The sequence below is a fragment of the Microchirus variegatus genome (genome assembly GCF_963457635.1).
Source record: "Microchirus variegatus genome assembly, chromosome: 10".
Lineage (NCBI taxonomy): Eukaryota > Metazoa > Chordata > Actinopteri > Pleuronectiformes > Soleidae > Microchirus > Microchirus variegatus.
Window position 1 is genome coordinate 7,830,642 of NC_139811.1, and position 21,334 is coordinate 7,851,975.

Below are 21,334 nucleotides of genomic sequence, written 5' to 3' on the forward strand. Positions count from 1 at the left end.
TCCTTAAGAGGTTTACAAATATTTTCAACGGATCCTTGTTTAGGGCGATGTCCACAATTATGATGGTAAATTTCAAGTCATTCAGAGAAACTTTTTGGTTTTTTTCAAGAGTCAGCTCACTATCAAAGTGCATCAGGGCAAATGGATAATTTCCTGAATTTAAAAAATTCATTAAAATTATTTCTTAAGAGGTTTACAAATATTTTCAACAGATCCTTGTTTAGGGCGATGCTGACTATTATGATGGTAAATTTCAAGTAATTCAGAGAAACTTTTTGTTTTTTTCAAGAAAGTCAGCTCACTGTCAAAGTGCATCAGGGCAAATGAATAATTTCCTGAATTTCATAAATTCATTAAAATTATTCCTTAAGAGGTTTACAAATATTTTCAACGGATCCTTGTTCAGGGCGATGTCGACTATTATGATGGTAAATTTCAAGTCATTCAGAGAAACTTTTTGTTTTTTTCAAGAAAGTCAGTTCACTGTCAAAGTGCATCAGGGCAAATGGATCATTTCCTGAATTTCAAAAAATCATTAAAATTATTCCGTAAGAGGTTTGAACATATTTTCAACAGATCCTTGTTCAGGGCGATGCCGACTATTATGATGGTAAATTTCAAGTAATTCAGAGAAACTTTTTGTTTTTATGAAGAAAGTCAGCTCACTGTCAAAGTGCATCAGGGCTAATGGATCATTTCCTAAATTTCAAAAATTAAAAAAAAATATTCCTTAAGAGGTTTGCAAATATTTTCTGCCCCCCCAGCATAGAACGCTACTTTGTCTTTTAATTCCTGTCGGCGAAGCAACTTTACTTTCAGTTTAAGACGTACGTCTGAAGGCCCGTCTCATTCTGCTTTTGTTTTTAGCCTCTATTTTTACCCAAAAACCTATGGAAATAACTCTTTCGCTGCTACATCCTCCGTGTATTTGCGGCATAGACAACACACGCTAACACTGACGTCCGTGTCCTGTTTGTTGCTGAGCAGTTTTCACCGAAAAAAAACAAGCCACTCCCTCAGAGTTGATGAGAGCGACGACACAAACAATCATTACACTACAAGACATAGTCACATGATCATTGCTAATATAAATGTATTGATTTGTGCACAATTTTATTGCTTTTATTTTGCTGGGAAGTCCCATTGTGATTCAAACCTTTTTTTACAAGAACAACTTAGCCAACAGTTAGCAGCATCAGATAACAACAAGAAGTATCATCAGTGAGGGAGAAACACAAGAAGAAGAAAACAGCAATAATTTAGCATTAAATCAGAGCTTTCAGACTCAAATGACCTGGTCAAGAGGGGGAAAAGTCCAACTGTTGATTTAACTCAAAATAAAAATGTATTTATGATGTAAAATGAATCTTTGCCTTCAAAAACCTACAGAAATAACTCATTTTAAGTGGTGGCCCACAGGGAATCAACTGGAGGTTGAGACCTCTGCATTAAATCAATGTCTTTAACATCTTAAAAAGACATTTTAACATCTTAAACCACCGCAGAATAAGCTAAGACTAGTCGCCTGAGAGCCTGCAGAAAGTGTCCTGTTGTGATATTACAACCTTTACATTTGCTTTTGTTGTTGACTCAGACTCTAACTCACTGAGTTAAATCGAAACCCTGTGGTATTTAGTGATGAGGGGGAAACACTGTGCATGGCTGTGCATGGACGCACTTGAACAACCACACAGAGTGATAGATAAGTGTTGTGTTATCATATCCATCCTCAGGCTGACACTGTATTCGTTCTGTGTGTTTATTTACTTTGCACGAAAACGACATTAAAACTGCTGTGAAGAGACATTCGGGGGGAACAGCTCGTCCCGACTCTGGGTCTCTGAGACGCTCTGAATGTCTGCCCCTTAAATTCAAAAAGAATGAAGAAGCTTTTGTTCTGCTGGAAGCATCAGACGCTCGCCAAGAGCAGACAGCAGGACCTCGGCGTCGTCCTCTGCCAGTCATTGTGCTGCCGTTGAGTCGCTGCACTGCACTGCCCCCATATTGTTTTTTAACTCACTTTAAAGCTTTAACGAACCCCAACCTCAAACATTCTGCTGCGTGAATTCCAATCATGATTTTATTATTGTTGTCTCCCCCTTCTCCCTCTTCAGTTATGTTCTCTTGCTTTAACAGAGCGACGCAGCTAAACCAGGGCCCTGGGCTGTTGGTTTTACTGTGGTGCCTTCCTTTCAGGGTTTCTGAATGCTGTGGGTGGGAAACAGGGGGGGTGGGGGGGACAAAGAGAGAGAGAAAACAGGGTAAAGAAAAGTGGGGGCAAGAGGAAGCAAGGCTGCCAAAGAAAGCTCTCAAGACATATGACATGGCCTCTCTTTGTCTAGTTCGCTTTGGAACGTTAAAGGGAAGTGAGCCCAAATCCTTCAAAACAAAAAAAAAAGTAAGGTTTTGCAGTGACCTTGCCTCAGCGTCTCTGGGTCATTCCTTTTGTGGACTTCCTCGAGTCCAGATGGAGGACAGTGTCCATGTTAACCGTTTGTGTCTCAGGGAGGAGGAGAGAGTCCTGAAGGGGGAGCTCCTCTCCCTCTCCCCCCCGGTCACACAGACCCAGCCTCGCTATTGAGAGCACGAGGCTGATGATGATGATGATGATGAGGGGGGAAAATAACAGGGTGAACAGGGGCGGCCCCTGAGGGAGCACACTGCACTGCAGTGCCACCCTCTAATCACAGCCGCCTCACTCACATATGGTCACAGAGACGTGTGTTGTGCACAATGACAGCAGCGTGGAGATCACAAACTGTAGATCCTGAAAATAGATGCATTTATAGAAACACAAACACACGGCAGATGACACAGTGTGGGAAAAATGAGGCGGGAATGAAGGAAGTTATTGTAACTCATTTGACTCAACGAAATTTTAGCAGCGACCAAGTGTCCACACAACAATAAATATAATAAAAAGTACAGGCAAAAAAATGTCTGTGTATATCTATATATATATAAAAAGTAACAGTCATTTATACTGCGAAAAATTAGCAATATGTTACTTTGCATTTCACAGACAGGACTGTAATATGCTTTATGTTAAAGGGCGGTTTCACCCATTTTTTCCCTCTTGGTCAAATGAGAAATAAACTAAACTAGATTTAAGCTTTTTGTCAATTTTATAAAAAAAAATTCAATCCCAACATCCTCTGTTGCTGTGGGAATGAGCCGTTCATTTCAGATCCGCCGTCAGAACACATTTATCTCTGGAAATGAGTTTAAAAAACAACAACAACTGTATGGGGGCTTTCACAGGGTTGTAACATCCTCTGTCCTTAGACCCTCGACCAGGGTAAGGAAAAAGAGAACAAGTTTGCAAACATGCCTGAAAGGAATCATTGGTAGAGAATAGCAAAAGAGTCGGGGTTAAGTTTCCCCTACAAAGCTAATGCGCTAACATATTAGCAGCTCTTTATTTGATGTTGTGCGATATAATCCAAACCCCTGACCCTGACCTCAGCCTAACTTTAAAACAGGTCACTTTTTACTCAAATGTAGTACTTTACTTTATGGGAACTTGATTTTTTTGTCCCCATGAGGAAGACAAGTCCCCATAGTGTGAGTGTGTAAACAGATGTAGGTCCCCACAACATAAGGAATACCCACTACACGCACGCACGCATTTGTTTTTGTATGGTAGTGAGGACACATCATTGACATAATGCATTCCCTGACCCCTTACCCTAACCTTAACCCTTACTTTAATCTTAATCTACTTCTAACCTGAACCTCAAAACCAGGACAAATTGTCCTCACAAGGAGAGGTTTTTACGTTTTTTTGGACAAGGACACACAGAGATTTACACAGCTTTTCTCAGGACACTGCGTTGAGGTTCTGCCTCATTAGGACTATGGTTTTGGTTTTCTAGGTCAGTGTAAAAGCCAGAAAAGCTCCTACAGAGGTAACAAATGCAAGAACACACACACACACACACACACCCTTCTAACAACACCCTTCAACAGTGAGTGAGGACAGGGTGTGGACTTTAAAAAAATAAAAAAAGGCCACTGGGATTGAAACGTCACTTCCAGGATATATTGTGCATCCAAATACGACGTCGGTGATTTACAGCTCCGGTCGAACATGAAACACATTTGGTTTATTTGAACTTGTGGCCTGTTTTACTTCTCTATCACATGACTCCTCTCATAAAGACGGGGGCTTAAGAGGAGAGAACAAAAACACACACACACACACACACATACACACACTCTGGTTTTTCCAAAAAGGCTTGAGTTGCACAAAAGAAAGAATTCAGTTGTGATTCACTGTAGCCGCTTCAGTGTGTGAGGGACTTTTGTGTTTTTGTTCGATGGAGGCTTCGCTGCCAAGTGTGTGTGTGTGTGTGTGTGTGTGTGTGTGTGTGTGTGTGTGTGTGTGTGTGTGTGTGTGTGTGTGTGTGTGTGTGTGTGTGTGTGTGTGTGTGTGTGTGTGTGTGTGTGTGTGTGCACTCGTCAACCAGCAGAACAGGGGGGCTTTGGCGTTACACACTCACAAAGAGGGAACTCATGTTGAACGGGGGACATTTTTGGGTCCCCACTTTGTCGTGCCTCAAGTTATAAAATGTAACTGATTATTTTTGATCATTATAAATCCCAGATAAAAGCCAATGTTGCTGCTAATACTGCAGTACTTGAGTTTACTGAGATCAGCCAAGTTACATCTAATTTGAAAATAAACTTGTATTATTTTTTTTTTATTCTTATAATTCCAGTGGCCAGGATTATTTAATATTTGTGTCACAGAAAAAGGTTTAAATGTTGATAAGTTAAATGATAATTTATTTGGAGACTCAAAGAAAGGCTTGGCAGTAAAGTGGCTGCAGACACTTTCACTGTAAACTGGGGGGGGGTCCCCTGTTTGATAGGTAGACGTCGCTCAAGGATCTTAGTCCCATCTTTGCTATTTCTTCAAATTTGAAGTAATAATATGGTAAAAAACCTTTCAAGTAAATTTTCTATGCTTTTGTTTTTATTTAAAAATGACCAGAAACCCAAGTTCCCTGTTTGTCAGTGCGGAATGACAGTCCCCTCTTTGACTGGTAAACGTGTATGTGTGTGTGTGTGTGTGTGTGTGTGTGTGTGTGTGTGTGTGTGTGTGTGTGTGTGTGTGTGTGTGTGTGTGTGTGTGTGTGTGGTGGACAGATGAAGAGCAGCTTGAATCGATTTGTAACTTTCACCACTCACAAGCGAGCGCCGCTGTGAGTCCGTGACACTCTGAGCAGACTGGACAGCTTCACACAGCCTCTCTCTGTCTGTCATGATCTCCTTTGCTGATGATTTGTTTCCCGCTCACCTCCCGTCTGACATGTTTATTATCAACAATCGGTCTCAACTGTTAGCGCGAACATCGTTTTTTCTCTTCGTGTTAAAAAAATATCTTCACTCATCTGTGTCCTGGTGTGTTTATGTGTCAGCGTTTTTAAGCCCAACAGGTTCAAAAATGTCAGCAGGAATTCTCCGTTGAACCACGGGGTGGATTTATGGAACCATGGGTGCAGGGAGGGGAGGGGGGTGATGGCTCCGCTCAATGTCTTCATTGTTCTGTGGAACACGTGCTGTGGTACTGAGTGAAGGAGGTGGACTGGCCCGATACTCAATCCCCTGACATGAAGAGATTAAAAGGCCAATGCACAATAATTCTGAATATTCAAATAGTTTGGGCTCTAACGGTCAACTGACCAAACCCTTGCCTCTACTGTCGTCTATCGTAAAACTTCCATATCATACTCAAGGGTTAAATGTCGTCCAATTACTGTACACACGGTGTAATTTTGTACTACAGCGGCGTAATAAATACCAGCGTTGTGTGTTCATAAATCACATTTTTGACACCTTGTCAGTGGAGCGTTGACTCGTCGGCCTCACTCCTTCAAGTGGAGGCCGACGAGAGTTGTCATTATAGTTCTGCAGAAGATACGAGGTCATCGACAAAAACATCAATCCATCCATCATCTACCGATTTACCCTCCACGGGAGGGTCGCGGGGGAGTCGCTGTGCCAATCTCAGCTGACATAGGGCGATAGACGAGGTCACACCCTGGACACTTCGCCAACAACCATTCATCCATTCACTCTCACACCTAAGGTCAATTTAGACTAGAGTGACCAAGTTGTCTAATCTCCATATTGAGATAAAGGTAGGTACACTGTTAGAAATAAAAGTGCTGAGTAGAACCATATAAGGTTCTTCAGCTTGTCCTCATAGGGGAACCCTTTTTGGAGGGTTCCACCAAGAACCCTTTTAAAACCCTTTATTCAGCAAAGGGAGTTTTAAAGGGTTCTCTGGATCAAAATGGTTCTTACTGGAACCATTAGTGTTACCAAGAACCCTTGAAAAACCCTTTCTTTGGGAAAGGGTTTTTCAGAAGCAAATGGTTCCAGGTAGAACCTCAGCCCTTGTTTAAGGACCCTTTTGGAACCCTTATTTCTAAGAGTATATTGAGGTAAACGACTATTCTAGCTGCAAACGTCTGGTTTTTAATGGAATATGTACATAGGTGTATAGAGGCTCATTTCCAGTGTTCTAATGGTACATTGTGTTTGCTAATCGCGTTAGAAGGCTATTGGATGAACCCTTGAAAACCCTTGTGCAATGATGTTGAAAACAGTTTTGCTGGTTCTTTGACGAAAGGGCAAAAGTGTTATTTGGAATAAAAATCATTATTTCTAATTTTATCAATGTCTTGACTATATTTTCTATTCATTTTGCAACTTTTTTGATGAAAACACAAACAAAATTGTAAAGGTGACCCCAAACTTTTGAACGTTAATATATGTCACAAAAAAAACACTGGATCACGTACAGATGTACGTTGTCTTCGCTGTTTTTGTCTCGGTTTTTTTTACCAAATCACAAAGTTTCTCCCTAAAAACCTTTACCTGTATGAAATTCCTTTTTTTGAAATATTGTCTATTTGGCCACTATGATTATGGTGCGTCTACTACGCCTGTATTCATTAGCAGATACTGTATGAAGAAAAAATGTCTAACATTGACCATAAAAGCGTCATCTTTAGTATTCTTGTGCAAACATTGCAGAATTCTGTATATTTTCATATAAAATCCGCACTGACAGCTTATCTGGCAGTAGTTTAATCAGCGATATGACGACTGCCAAACATGGACATCTAAAATAAATGACATATACATCTATAAATAAACCTTAACAGTGGGTCTGACATGTTAGATTTGATCTGCGCTTGTGATTGAGTGTGTTACTTTAACCTCATTAGACCTGGAACAGGTCGAGGCAGCTTGTCTCGACTTTGACGAGCGCAGTATCGATGATCCGGTGTGAACCTGTTAAGTAAAGTCACGGCATGGCAATAAAGGATTTTATCGTAATAAAAATAATAATAATAGAAATCATTTCGCCTGCCAGATGGTTTCATGACCTGCAGGGCAAACACAGGGAAGATAAGAGGTCAGAGCTTTTGTTCCTGTTTTTCTTGGCTCTTCACTGAGTTGGATGAGTAACAGTGAGCTCAGAAAACAACTGGAGCCTTTGGGAAAGTGCATGTGCGCTTCATAATTAACACATCGTCGGTCATTTTCACGGCCAAGTTCACTGATTTTTCCCACACAGGCATCAAATATGTAAAGCATTTAATCAATAAAGCAGGTGCAGACAGCTGGAAATGTTCCTGAGTTATTCTGTAAACAATGTTAAGTCATTATACCAACATGCAGGACTTGCCACAACCTGTATTTTTTCCTTTGTTACTTTGGAAATCGGTGTCAGAACGAAGGGCGGAGACACCGAGGGCAAAGTCGCTGAGTAAACATCAAGTTTTATGAGGTTTTATGTTCTGAATTTTATAGGCCCGACATTAAAGGTGCCATATGTAAGAATGTGGCCAAAAACGGTTACTACATTCAAATTCAAAATACCGAGAAATTTTAGGTTTTGTTTTCTGACGTAACTGGCAACACGTGGTTGCTCTGCAGCTGAGACTCTACTGACTGCAATGATTGGTAGACGGCGGTAGGTGGCGCCACATGCCAAAACATGATTTCAAAACATAAACATGATTTGCAGTCTGCAAAATATATTTTTAATGCAAATATTTTGTCTGTACTGTTGTTGTTGGTGAGTTCAGTTTGTTATATGAACATTATTCATGAGTCTCTGTGACATATTAGGAGGATTTTATGACCAGTTGCTTTAGATTTATTACATAACACTCCTTTAACTTTTTCAGAGTTGTGTCTACGTGAGTGGACACATGCTTACATTTGGGTTTTACGTATATAGGGCACTGAACGGCCAGGTGACCTGGATTTCCCCGCATAGGACGCACTCATCCCCAGGAAGGAGAAAGGGAAACTGCTGCAGCTCAGATACCCATCACTGACCATCAGCACGGTGACACACTCTCACCATTGCTGAGCACACGCTCGACCACCCGAGGTGAAAGCTCACATGCTATTTGTAGAGCATTGTCGGAATAGAACATAATGTTTTCTCTACACATTCATCTGCTGCAGCGACAATGACGTACTGGAGAGATGATGCAGAGTAGCTCAGGTCCCCGGTGTCTGTTCAGCAGAAGTGGAACTGTGAGTTAATAAATCCTAAATGTCTGAAGAAGCGTTATCACAGGCTGTTCCTCTCTGCTGCTCCTGTAGGACCACACGCAACAAGTTAATATATACATAATGTACTTTACATAATATAAATATACAATATCTCATGTTCAACCCTTGTTTATACTGTAAATATCAAGCCCACACTGTGTATATTCTGGTAACTGTCTATAATGTACATTCTATTTTAAGTTAACACGTAGAGTATATACAGAGGCTATAAGAAAGTGCAATATAGAGAGTCTTATATCCTTTTTTTTAATCACAACCTATAGGCAATATCATTTTCAGCAAACATATAAACACACATGAGCAAAAAAAAAGTACTAAAATGTTTTAAAATCAAATTGAATTTGTGAAATTTGAGAAATGCGTCACAGTTCAAAATTCACTTGGCTCGTTTTTTATGAACAAAAACTATATCAACTATTTTTGTGACATCTGCACCATTATTGCTACTTTATATCACTATAATATTAAACAAAATGAATCATAACTTTGACTTGACAACACGTAAGAAGACAAAAAAAAAAGCACATTTGTCCATCCCCAGGATATATAAGGAACACATGGCTACACTTGCGGCACAGATCTGTGCCACATGAGTACTATGAGGGTTAATATCTTTCAATATTGCACTTTCACATATGTGGAAACGCATGTTTATCATTTATTATCTTTATCTTTACTGTCTTTGCTGCTGTGACAATGTAAATTTCCCCACTGCGGGACTTATAAAGAACTTATCTTATTTTATCTTATCTGGATTTTTTTTTAGTTAAAGGTGCCATATGTAAGAATGTGGCCAAAAACGGTTACTTCATTAAAATTCAAAATTCAAAAGGTCTTTTGGGTTTCGTTTTCTGACGTAACTGGCAACCCGTGGTTGCTCGGCAGCTGAGACTCTACTGACTGCAATGATTGGTAGACGACGGTAGGTGGGGCCACATGCCAAAACATGATTTCAAAACATAAACATGATTTGCAGTCTGCAAAAGATTTTTTTTTAATGCAAATATTTTGTCTGTACTGTTGTTGTTGGTGAGTTCAGTTTGTTATATGAACATTATTCCCGAGTCTCTGTGACATATTAGGAGGATTTATGGCCAGTTGATTTAGATTTATTACATAATGCACCTTTAAGGTAAAGATGTTTCACCGCTCTTCAGTTCGAACTGACTGGTGGATGAAACTGCAGGTATTAAACCTCTCTAGGCTGCAAACACGTCCAGAGAGTTGTTAAGTTAAATAAACTGGACTTTTCTTTTAACTCGGTGGAACGACAGGACACAGCTCGACACAGAATCCATTAAACTTTGCTTTTACACGGGGAGTTTTGTCTGCAATTACTGCACAGTTGTGTTCTTTTTAAAATAAAAATCAATGTTATGTTTGTGTGCTCACAGAAAATGTAAAAAAAAAAAAAAAAAAGGATTTGGCTTTAGAGAGTAATTAAATGTTGGCGGATGTATGTGCAGGGCTGTATCAAGGGACTTGGGGGTGGAGGGCCCAGACTAAAGGGACCATGGGGAGTTTATAGAATTAGAATTTAATGGGATTCTAACAAAACTGTTGTTCCCGGGGAGGCCCCCCCCCCCCCTCTTACCTTGGGGCCAAAATGCAGTTGCCTGCTTTGCTGACAATATTATTACAGTGTGGTTATTAATCTGACAGAGGAGCAGTGACTAACAACAGCATGACTAAGCACTCCTCGCTAAGTAAATTGAATTGCGTACACAGAAGCCTCTCGGTCTTGAATCAAAGTTAGGAAGCGTTCCAAAGGAGCTGTTTCCCTTCTGTTGGACCTTTTTTTCTTCCATTACTCTGTCAACGTCATGTCATTAAGCTCAACAAGTGATGTGGAACAATGTGCGCGAGTCTGAATGAGTTACATCTTACATTGTGCGTGTCATTTGCATATCCTGTGTTTGGTGCTTCCCTGCTGTACATCTGCGTCTGGCGGCAGCAGCAGCATGAAAAACTCCAAACTCTCCCAACTGCCATCTGTCATGCAGGCCTGCCGACGTGTTTCCAAAGAAAACAATCTCAGTCCAAGAAAAATACACTCACAGGACATTAGTTATGGAAAAAGAAGAGCCCAGCGAGGGCACGACATCGACCGCAAATGAAACAAACATAAACGATCGGGTGTCTAAATCAATCCGCCGTTCACCTGTGTTTTAGAGTCTGCTGCGCGAGCACGTCACAGAGGTCAGTGGGTGGCAGCAAACACATGGCGAAGCTTAAAGGGAGGCCAGGTGGATTCTGCTGATGGCATACCACGGGAGGAATGTAGCTGTCAGCGTTGAACTTGTCCGGTGGGAATCACCCCTGGAATGTGTTTGGCAGCACAGCTGAGGGCGTCGGGCGGGCGGAGGGGGTGGGGGGATCAGGTGTCTGCGAGTCTGTGGACGACGTGTAAAAGTTTAGCAATCGCGGTGATGATGGAGCCACGTTTGCATGGTTTATCTTCATCAGATGTCAATCTACACACACAAACACACTTGGATTAAAGCTACAGTGCGTAACTTTCTGTCTTAATGGCGTCAACGTTAACGCCATGACGAGTGAGTGGGAAAAGACCAACGTGGCGTCATGTTTGCGTGACTCGCGATTGTTAAAATGAGTCTCTAAAGTAACTCTAAAATAAAATGTTTAATAAACAGACCGCTCCAGTTATAACAATAGGCGTGCTAACGGCGCTAAAGGAGCTTAAAGCTACAGTGCGTAACTTTCTGTCTTTGTTGTTTTTATGTTATGTAGCAGTCTGGTATGCTACCGGCGTCAACGTTAACGCATGACGACTGACCAGAAAAAGAAATGCGTGACGTCATGTTTACGTGACTCCCGATTGTTAAAATGAGTCTCTAAAGTAACAGTAAACTTTAAAAACAGAGGCACAAATACGCAGCACACAGGTACGCTGGTTATTTGTAGCGCCGCTCTTTTCGTTTGATAAACAGACCGCTCCACTTCGACTGTAGACGCGCTAACCGCGCTAAAAGGAGCTTAAAGCTACAGTGCGTTACTTTCTGTCTTTTTTTAATGCTATGTAGCGTTCGGGCACGCTGCCGGCGTCAACGTTAACGCATGTCGCGTTTCCATGACGACTGAACAGAAAAAGACGCGCATGACGTCATGTTTACGTGTCTCCCGATTGTTAAAATGAGTCTCTAAAGTAGCGCTAAACTTTAAAAACAGAGGCACACGTACGCAGTACACAGGTATGCCGGTTATTTGTAGCGCTGCTCTTTGTGTTTAATAAACAGTTTGACTGTAGGCGCGCTAACGACGCTAAAGGAGCTAACGGCGCTAACTGATAAACGGTGCCTGGACTCTGTGTTACTTTAGAGACTCATTTTATCATTTCGGAGTCACGTAAACACGGTGTCACGCCCGTCTTTTTCCGGTCAGTCGTCACGGAAACGCCTCATGCGCTAGCGTTGTCGCCGGAAACGCCTCATGCGCTAGCGTTGTCGCCGGTAACGCCGTGCCCAGCACTAATATTCCGTGTTTGGTCTTTCTGAGCAGAAACAAACGCAAAACATTATTCGTACGCTGCATTTGAAACAGGTTTTGTCAAGCAATATTATCAGAACCTGACCGAGGGAGCGTTTGTGTGTATGCAGCAGCAGCAGCAGCGCAGAGGCGAGTGGGGACACAAGAAAGCGTTTATCCTGTCAAACTGATTTGAGCGGTAGAATTTGACTTCTTTTTACGAGCACTTCTTTGACCCGTTAGCGGCTGCCATGTTGTTGTCGCCTCCGTCCGTCTAGACATAAAACAAATCACTTCCTGTGTGCAGTGTGGGAATGATGCTGGGCCGGATCTAAACACTGCTGTTACTGAGAAACTGACAGGGCACTTTGTAATCAAACAATTTTTCATCAAATTATTCCAGGGAAATGCCTTTTTTTTATTATTTTATAAAGGTTCATTGCCAAAAATCCACGATTTAAAGACATCAACATGACACATGTGTTAGCTGTTTATTTATCCACGGTTTGCGGCTTGGAGTTCATGACAGCTTTGAAATATAAATGAAACAAAAACAAATTTAAAGAATTTAAAAATGTGCACGTCGACACATGTATCTGCGTGTCACCGGTGTGTTGATGGATCATGAAGAGGACCAGTGCTGGGAAAACACTACAGTTCCTCAATGTAACAGTCTGACCTCTAAATACTCACCGCAGCCGCCCCCCCAGAGGTCGTGACCCCCAGGGTGTCCTGGGACCAGTTGCTGTGTGCAGTCCAAGCATGTGACTGTGACACTTGGTTCAGATGTCGGGGGGCAAAATTTACTGTGGTCCTTTTATGCCACAGCAACAGTTCTGACAAATGTTACAGCTCCTGAGGAACACACGGGCTGTAAAGTGAGTCGAGGTGAATTCGACCCCTGAACTGAAACACTGGGTTCCCTGGGAGCGTGCGTGTGTGGACATGTGTAAACTTTGAAATAAGTTTGTTTTTCTTAGTTTCAGTTGAATCAAACATGTCACACACATGTGGGTTTTTAAAACCATAACCTGGTGGTGTCTGCCCACTGACCTCTGTGATCGCTCGACCCAAATTCTGTGGGGGAAAAAGCCTCATGAAAGAAAGTGTGCGGCGACTTGTTGCTGCCCTGCTGAGTGTGTGTTTACGCACTGGAATCACAAGGATCACTGCCCAGATCCACGAGAGCATCCTGACTGCTTACATCACACGAGCGTAGGAAGCACATGTCCTCGTCTTCAGATGCAGTCTCTGTAAATCCCTAGAGCTGGTTGTGTATGAAAAACCCTGTTAGATCAGCAGCTTTTGAAATCTAAATCAATATTCTTCTTCATTCTGAAGCTCTGGTTGAACTTTAGTAGGTTATCTTGGCCATGTCTACACTCTTAGAAATAAAAGTGCTAAGTAGAACCATATAAGGTTCTTCGGCTTGTCCTCATAGGAGAACCCTTTTTGGTTCCAGGTAGTACCCTTTTAGAGGGTTATACCAAGAACCCTTTTGAAACCCTATTCAGGAAAGGGGTTTTAAAGGGTTCTCTGGATCAAAATGGATCTCCCTGGAACCATTAGTGTTACCAAGAACTCTTGAAAAACCCTTTCTTCGGGAAAGGCTTTTTCAGAAGCAAATGGTTCCAGGTAGAACCTCAGCCCTTGTAGAAGAACCCTTTTGGAACCCTTATTTCTAAGAGTGTATAGGCCTTAAAGGTTGGAGATCCTTTCGTCAGACTTCTCTCTGAAGCTACGCCTCCACATCACAGGAACACGGATTCACAAGGACTGCGCAGCGCTAAGTTTTTGGGATATTTGTTCAAATGACGCCCAAAAAAACAACAAATACTCTCAAAAGTTCAAAGAAACGGGGCCTCCATGTCATTTCTCTGCAGCCCTTTCTGGGCTTTCAGTTGTCGCTAACCATTCAAACGCAGCACTGATGTTCACTCTGGTCTTGGATCGCTCTGCGTTAGCCTTTTTCTTAGCAGTAGCTTTTCCCAAAAAAAACATATTTTATTTGCGACCAACACCTGTTGTCGGCACCTTTTCCTGCCATAACGCTGTCCTGTTGGATATTAGCGAGCTAGCATAAGCTCTGGCTCTGCACTAAGAGGGGTACGTGCATGGGGAGATGGGAGGGTTGATGGCAATTTGATTGATGCATCATGATCCAATTCTTTCGTTTAGGCCGTTCAGTATGATTGAATAGTGTTTTTACAGGCCTGTCTGTTCAATACAGTCAAACATACTCCAGAAAATGATCTCCCACCAAACCTTTAATGCTGCCATGTCGTTGTCTGATTAGATATTAAGCAACAAAGCGTTTGAACAGGTGTTCCTAATAAAGTTGCCGGAAACTCTCTGGTGTAACTTCTCCTCGCTCGCTGATGCTTTATTAGCTCACTTGTCGCTCCAGCTGGCTCTCCGACCCCCTGACAATCGGTCAACATGGCAACGCCGCGCTTTAGAAAACACCAACCTCTGCATTCCTTCCATCCTCAGACCCTCAACTGACAGCGGCTCACGAACACAGGAGACCAAACCGCAGCCGTCAGTCCCACTGCACATTACTGCTGGAAACGTGGCCCCCGCTCGCACTTTTTCAGTGTCATGGCAAACTATAGAAAACGTTCACTTATAGGTCAGCGGAGCACTGATGTGTTCTGACACCGTGACCAAAGAGCAGCGTGTTTCTGTGTTACTTTCGCTCAACTTGACAGCGTTGTTATTTCTGAGAGGACGTGAAGACAAGTCCCAAAGTGTGCAAGGCCGATCAGTGTGTGTGTGTGTGTGTCTGTGTGTGTGTGTGTGTGTGTGTGTGTGTGTGTGTGTGTGTGTGTGTGTGTGTGTGTGTGTGTGTGTGTGTGTGTGTGTGTGTGTGTGTGTGTGTGTGTGTGTGTGTGTGTGTGTGTGTGTGTGTGTGTGCGTGTGTCAACTCTTCAAGAGCTCACAAAGGAATGGAAGTTATTTAGTGAGTTTCTGTAGCTTTGAAACCCAGATCATCATCACTGGTGTAAGCGCTCCCTCTAGTGGATTAACTGAACTCATCATCCAGAATAAAGCATATGAAGTCCACAAATAATTTAAGTATTCATTAATCTTGGTCTGTTTTTCTGTTACAAATCATGAATAAAACTTTACAGGACATAAAAAATAAGAAACATTTTTCCCCTAAAACCCTCAAAGTCACTTGGTTAGGTGGACACTGTGTGTTGTTTTGTTTGTTGAATGGGGCAGATTGTATTTTTTACTTAAACTATCTCCATTTTGAAGGCCTTAAGCAGAGGGAACTGGTGCAAACAGCTCCATATTTATTATAAGTGCTTTGTAATAAATTATATTCTGAATGTCCTTTATATTTTTGCACATTGTCTCTATATTTAAGCAACATGATACCAACATCAAGTGTTGCATTTAAACTGCATTTTATAGAAACAGTGATTTAACCATGTTTGGATTATGACTCAGCAATACTTTTGAGATATAAGACAAACAATAGCTTTAAATTGTTTTGTGAAATATTTCATTCAATGTTTTGTTTTGTGTCTATAAACAAGTTGTGTTAGGAAGCGAAATGGAACTCAGCCGTCAATAACTTGATTTATTTATTTATCAAACTGTATTTAACAGCATTAAATACCCATAACAATATCTTGCACACTTCCATGCCATAACATTCTGTACAGAGTTTAACTGTTGTTATTTATCATACTGATTTTATTTGGTACATATTGCACTGTTTCACGAGGGGTATTTGGTACTTTCTCTCTTGTAACTGTATATACGTATATATCTTAATCAGGCATGGAGAAACTGTGTGACCAAACAATTTCTTCTGGGATTAATAAAGTATTCTGCCCATTGAACAACAAGTTAATATTGCCTTGACACATATATGTTTTTTTTATGTGTAAAATATGACAGCAAGCTTGAGAGTTTAATTGGTTACTGAAATCGCAGTTAAAAACATTGTGGAGCATTGTTTTTGCAACATGGAGCATGAACATATACGTCCATGCACTTCCACAAATGTCCCCACGTCTGTTTGATATGGTTTAGCTCGAGACCGAACGTGTGCAGAAAATGATCGGGTGATGGGAGGAGACAAGGATGTTAAACGTGTTTGAGGGTGACAAAAAAATAAACTTTGCTAACCTTGGCTGAAGGTCTTTGTTTTGCTTTTCTGTCCAGAAGAAGATGATCAACACCAGTTTCTTCTTCCTCTGTTTGAGACATTTTTGAGAGAGGTAGTGAGGCTTTTTAGATTTGGCCACATTCAGTATTTCTGACCCATAGATGCACTAAAGTGTGTTTGATTACCTGTGCTGGTGAACTGGGAGACTATGAACTGCATTATTGGGTGGCACTAAAGATGAAAACACAGCAAAAAAAAATAAGTTTGCAGCTTAAAAGTTCAGTATTTAGTTTATGTGGTATATTATGTTTCCTATATCTGTGATCATACAAAACATGATATAACACATGCAGTGTGGTTTGAACGCAGCATGGTAACAGACAGTTCTGCTCTTCCACCACAAGATGTCAGCACGTGGTCAGGATGCCTGCTGTGCTGTGATTGATGGAATCTCAGATTCATGTGTCAATCCTCATAAAAGGCTCCACGCAGCACAGTAGTGAGCAGGTGTGTGTGTGTGTGTGTGTGTGTGTGTGTGTGTGTGTGTGTGTGTGTGTGTGTGTGTGTGTGTGTGTGTGTGTGCGTGCGTGCGTGCGTGCGTGCGTGTGTGTCTCATAAACACATAGTGATAATGACCAGTTGAGCTCGTGAAGTTTTGTGTGAGTTCTCGCGTGTTTCCCTCTCGCCACCTCTGCGTTGTCTTGACTTTTTTTTTTTTTTTTTTTTTTTGGTTGGGTCCATGCAGTTATGATTCATGATACCTTAAATTGCACATTGTATTATTGTCCAGTGCGCTGCCAAGACTTTAAGGGAATCAAGATGAGGGAGACAGAGAGAGGAGGAGGAGGAGGAGGAGTGGAGGGGCATTATGTGAAAACAACCTCAGCTCTTTGAAGTCGTTTCAATCTCTCGCAATGAAAAACACGCTCTCACTTTTTTTTATATCACACTGAATCTTTGCACCAGGAGAGGAGGAGGAGGTGGGGGTTAAAGTGTTCATTGAGATAAGAAAACATTTCAACTGAAGGAGCTTCTTCTTCTTCAGCCTCACTCTCCTGACCTGCGCGGATGTAAGTTCATTTATCCACAGTGATCCACTGAGATCCCCCAGGCCTGTTTAGTTCCTGCCAGATGATGTTATTAGACCAAGCCCGTGGTGGCTGCTCAGCCTCCCACTACACACACAACAAATCAGATCTGTACAATGGTCGTTTTTGTTAGATAGCAGCTTTTGTTATTGATAAAATGTGTGCGTAATCTTCTTTTGGATTAAATAAAAAGGGAGAGGGGTGGGGGGGGGGGACTTGGAGGATTCCACGTCACGCCTGGGTTGTTTTTCCTTTTTTTTTTCTTCTTTCAGATGATGAATAAAAAACACCTTAGACTGAGAGTCTTATATGTTGCATGTAGCTTTTATGTCACGGGAGGTCCTAGAATAAAATGGCACTGGGAATTAAAAAAAAAAAAAAATTGGAGCCCATGCATTTCTGCAAACTTTAACATCGGGAAACGTTCAGTTCCAGCTGCGCGTGTGCGTCTCCCGCTCTCTTTCAGCGTGTGTGTCTCCCGCTCTCTTTCAGCGTGTGTGTGCGTGCGTGTGTGTGTGTGGTGGGGGGGGGGGGTGTCAGTGATTCCGGTGGCCTTCACCATCTCCCTGTCTCTCCGTGTCCTTCGTCATTTGCGCCTGGAGAGCTGTTTGTCCCCAGACGCGTCTCCAACACGTGTCTCTCTGTGGTGTCAGAGGATGGAGCCTCGCTGCCACACACACACACACACACACACACACACACACACACACACACACACATATATATATATATGTATATATATACCTTGAGCTTTTGGAGTGATTTGACGCTCCTGCTCATTGGCCTTATTGAAACCACACAACGCGTACGGGCCTGTTTTCAATCTGAGGACATGCGTGATGAATTTGGGAAATCATCTGCAGCTTTGCTGGTACCGTATATAGCCCACCCAGTCCGGACCCAGTCCCCCTCCTCTGCCCCTGGGGTATCAATACGATTAGAGGCAGGAAATGTGGGAATCCCCAACAAAGGGCTCCATCATTAAACACAAACAACCAGAGGCCTCCCAACAATACCAAAAGCGCCCTCCACTCCTCCGTCCTCTTTTATGTCTGCGTGAAGTGAAAATCTACGACTTTCATCCCGATATTACCGCGCTGCTCTCAGTCGCACATTATTTAAGAAGATAATCCCACGGTGTTGTTTGCGCATGACGGACTTTTGATTGGGGCCTCGGCTCAGAATGAGGAACAGAGACAGAGTTTCTGCCTCACAAACTCGCAGGTTGTGTATATTAAATATTATTCCTTTCTCCATTTCACACATGGTGATATTTATCAATATGTTTGTCAGGGAAAACTGAGAGCACAAATGGCTTTTTCTTCTTCTTCTTCTTCTTCTTCTTCTTCAGTCTCTGCCTCAGAACATTTTTAGCCTCGTGCAGCGCAGCTTACAGAGGCGACAAATTATTATTTTCGCAGCAGCAACAAAATCATCTCATTCCACTTTTTATCCGCTGCTGTAGAAGCCTGAAAACGTGTAATTGTGCGTCAAGTGACTGTGTGTGTGTGCGCGCGTAAAGTGCTACGGGGGGAGTCTTCCATAGGGATTAGAGTTTAAATCCCTGCCTCACGTATATATATAGAGGAGTGATTTTGAGGATTTCCCCCCCACTCAATGTTTAAATTCAGGACAGTAATCTCATGTCCCCAAAGAGTTTCAGATTATTTAAAATGTAAAATCAAAACATCTTGACGCAAATTTAGAACCAAGCCTTTAGTTTGTTCCTTTTACGCACGATTTCCTCTATAAAAATAAATGCAGTGTCATTTATTTCTTATTTTTGTATTCACATTTCTTTAAAATCATGTGCAGGATTTATTTATTCCTTTAATCCTAAACATTCTGCTCTTTACATGTAAAATATATAAAGTTAGCTGTAGTTATATCTTAAGAGCAGCCTTCGTAAATGATGTGGACCACGTTGTTGTAATTTATTATAATCTGACTTTAAATAATCCCCATCTTTATCCTATTTTTAAATTTAGATTGTCAAAAACCAACGTTTGAAAAACAACTCTGAAGGAAAGTTTATTTATTTCCTCTCAGAAAAGTTCTTCTTTTGTTTTCCACGTGTTTTTAAATGGATTTTATAAAGTCCGCGTCCACTTGGCACTGATGCTGCTGCTCCTGATGATGATGATGATGATGATGAGAGTGCAGGGAGGCTGGTATATCGGCCTTGTTGGTACCATTTGCGTCCTCTCCATTGGTCAGGATTCCTTTCCTCGTGCCTCAGCGTGACATCACATCCACCCGACCCGCAGGAAAGCAGCGGAGATTACAGATGATGCTGGACACCTCCGAGGACGCACGCTTTACGCACAGCCTGCGCTTCTTTTTTTAAGGCACCGAAGCAGAAGGATATCAGCACTGATGTCTTTTAGTTTGCGGATTCTCTTCCCCTGAGCAGTAAGAGAAGGAGTGCGCTTGGATTTTCCTGTTTTTGTTTTTTAACCTTTGTGGGTTTTTGTGAATGGAGATGATCCGTGCGTAAAAGCTTGCTCTGTTTTCTAAAGAAGAAGAAGAAGAAGCGCTGTCACTCTCCCCACCTGTTGGCAGGTGGTGTTTGGCTTCACTCGCGGCACAAAACTCTTACTATGACATTGGGTTCGGAAATCATGGAGGATATTGTTATCGACGTAGTGGGGGAAGGACTCAAAGACAGCGGAGAGGAACTACCTTTAACCTCGGATGAGTCCTCGCAGAGTGAGGAGCGCGGCACGGAGACTCCCGGCAGCCAGAGTAAAGACACCTACAGTCCCGGTGGTCCCGCCGCTAAAACCAAAGGTCCCACATCAGTGAAGCCTCCGTACTCGTACATCGCTCTGATCACCATGGCCATCCTGCAGAGTCCAAAGAAACGACTCACCCTCAGCGAGATCTGCGACTTCATCAGCCAACGCTTCGCTTATTACCGGGAGAAGTTCCCCGCGTGGCAGAACTCAATCAGACACAATCTGTCGCTCAATGACTGTTTCGTGAAGATGCCCCGAGAGCCCGGGAACCCCGGGAAGGGGAACTACTGGACCCTGGACCCTAACTCCTCGGACATGTTCGAGAACGGGAGTTTCCTGCGGCGGAGGAAGCGCTTCAAGCGGCAGCACTTTCGCTTCGACCCGCTCAAGGAGCAGCACCTGGAGCCCAGCGGACTGCACGGGTTCCCGCACGGCGGAGCCTACGGGCTCGGCACCGCGACTCTGCAGCTGCCCAGTCTGGACATTTACCCGTACCTCCATCACCACCACCATCACGCGCCGTCGCCGTGCGGCCCCGCCACCATCCCACCTGTCAGCAGCATCCTGCCGGCGCTCTCCAACTTCTTCTCCCGCAGCGCGCTCACAGCCAAAGCGTTCCTCCAGTCGCAGCCGGGAATGGACGCGTTCTCCCCGGCTCAGTGCGCAGCTTACTCCTCGCCGCTGAGCCCCGGCGCTGCGTACGCCTCCTCTCCTGCGCTCTTCCACCCGGCGGCCGCTCCTCACTTTCTCTCTTTGCACCAGGAGTATCAGAAACTACAGACTCAGCGCGGAACCCTGGACCTGCTCAAACACATCAACGCAGCCGCTAACGAGTAAACGAGTGTGAGTTTTCAAACTGTGGCGGAACTTTGAACTCGTTGTGTTGTTGTTTTTTTCTCAGGTAAAACAGAGACAAATGAAGCAGGAACTCTACGTCAGTTTCTCCATCTGTGGAGAGGACGCATCTGTTTTGAAAGAATGTTGTAGATAAGGACACGAACTCTCTCCATGTCTCCAAACAAAAGAGCAATTTTTTTTCTATTATTTGAATTGAATTATCTTGTTTTTGTTGAAATATTTAAATGACGAGTTTCCTATACTTTTATCTGGAAAAGAAATAAAAGTGAATATTTAAACCTCGCGTTAATTGTATTTTCTCTTTGTAAATCTGTTATTTCGTTTATGGAAAACAAAACAAAGTTCAGGTTTAAAACTTAAACTTTTTTATATTGTGTTTAGAAGCTTTGTTGAGTGTTTTTGTCAAATGTCAAATTCTGTTTCTTATATGA

The 21,334-nt window shown here is 42.5% G+C and overlaps 1 protein-coding gene across 1 annotated transcript; it reads left to right on the forward strand.

Moving 5' to 3' along the window:
* Nucleotides 1-19,907: 19,907 nt before the first annotated feature.
* Nucleotides 19,908-20,882, forward strand: foxd7 (forkhead box D7; the record flags this gene model as incomplete). Its single annotated transcript, XM_083896138.1, has 1 exon — nucleotides 19,908-20,882. The coding sequence occupies one exon, from the start codon at nucleotides 19,908-19,910 to the stop codon at nucleotides 20,880-20,882; it is 975 nt and encodes a 324-aa protein (XP_083752264.1).
* Between the last annotated feature and the right edge of the window lie 452 nt (nucleotides 20,883-21,334).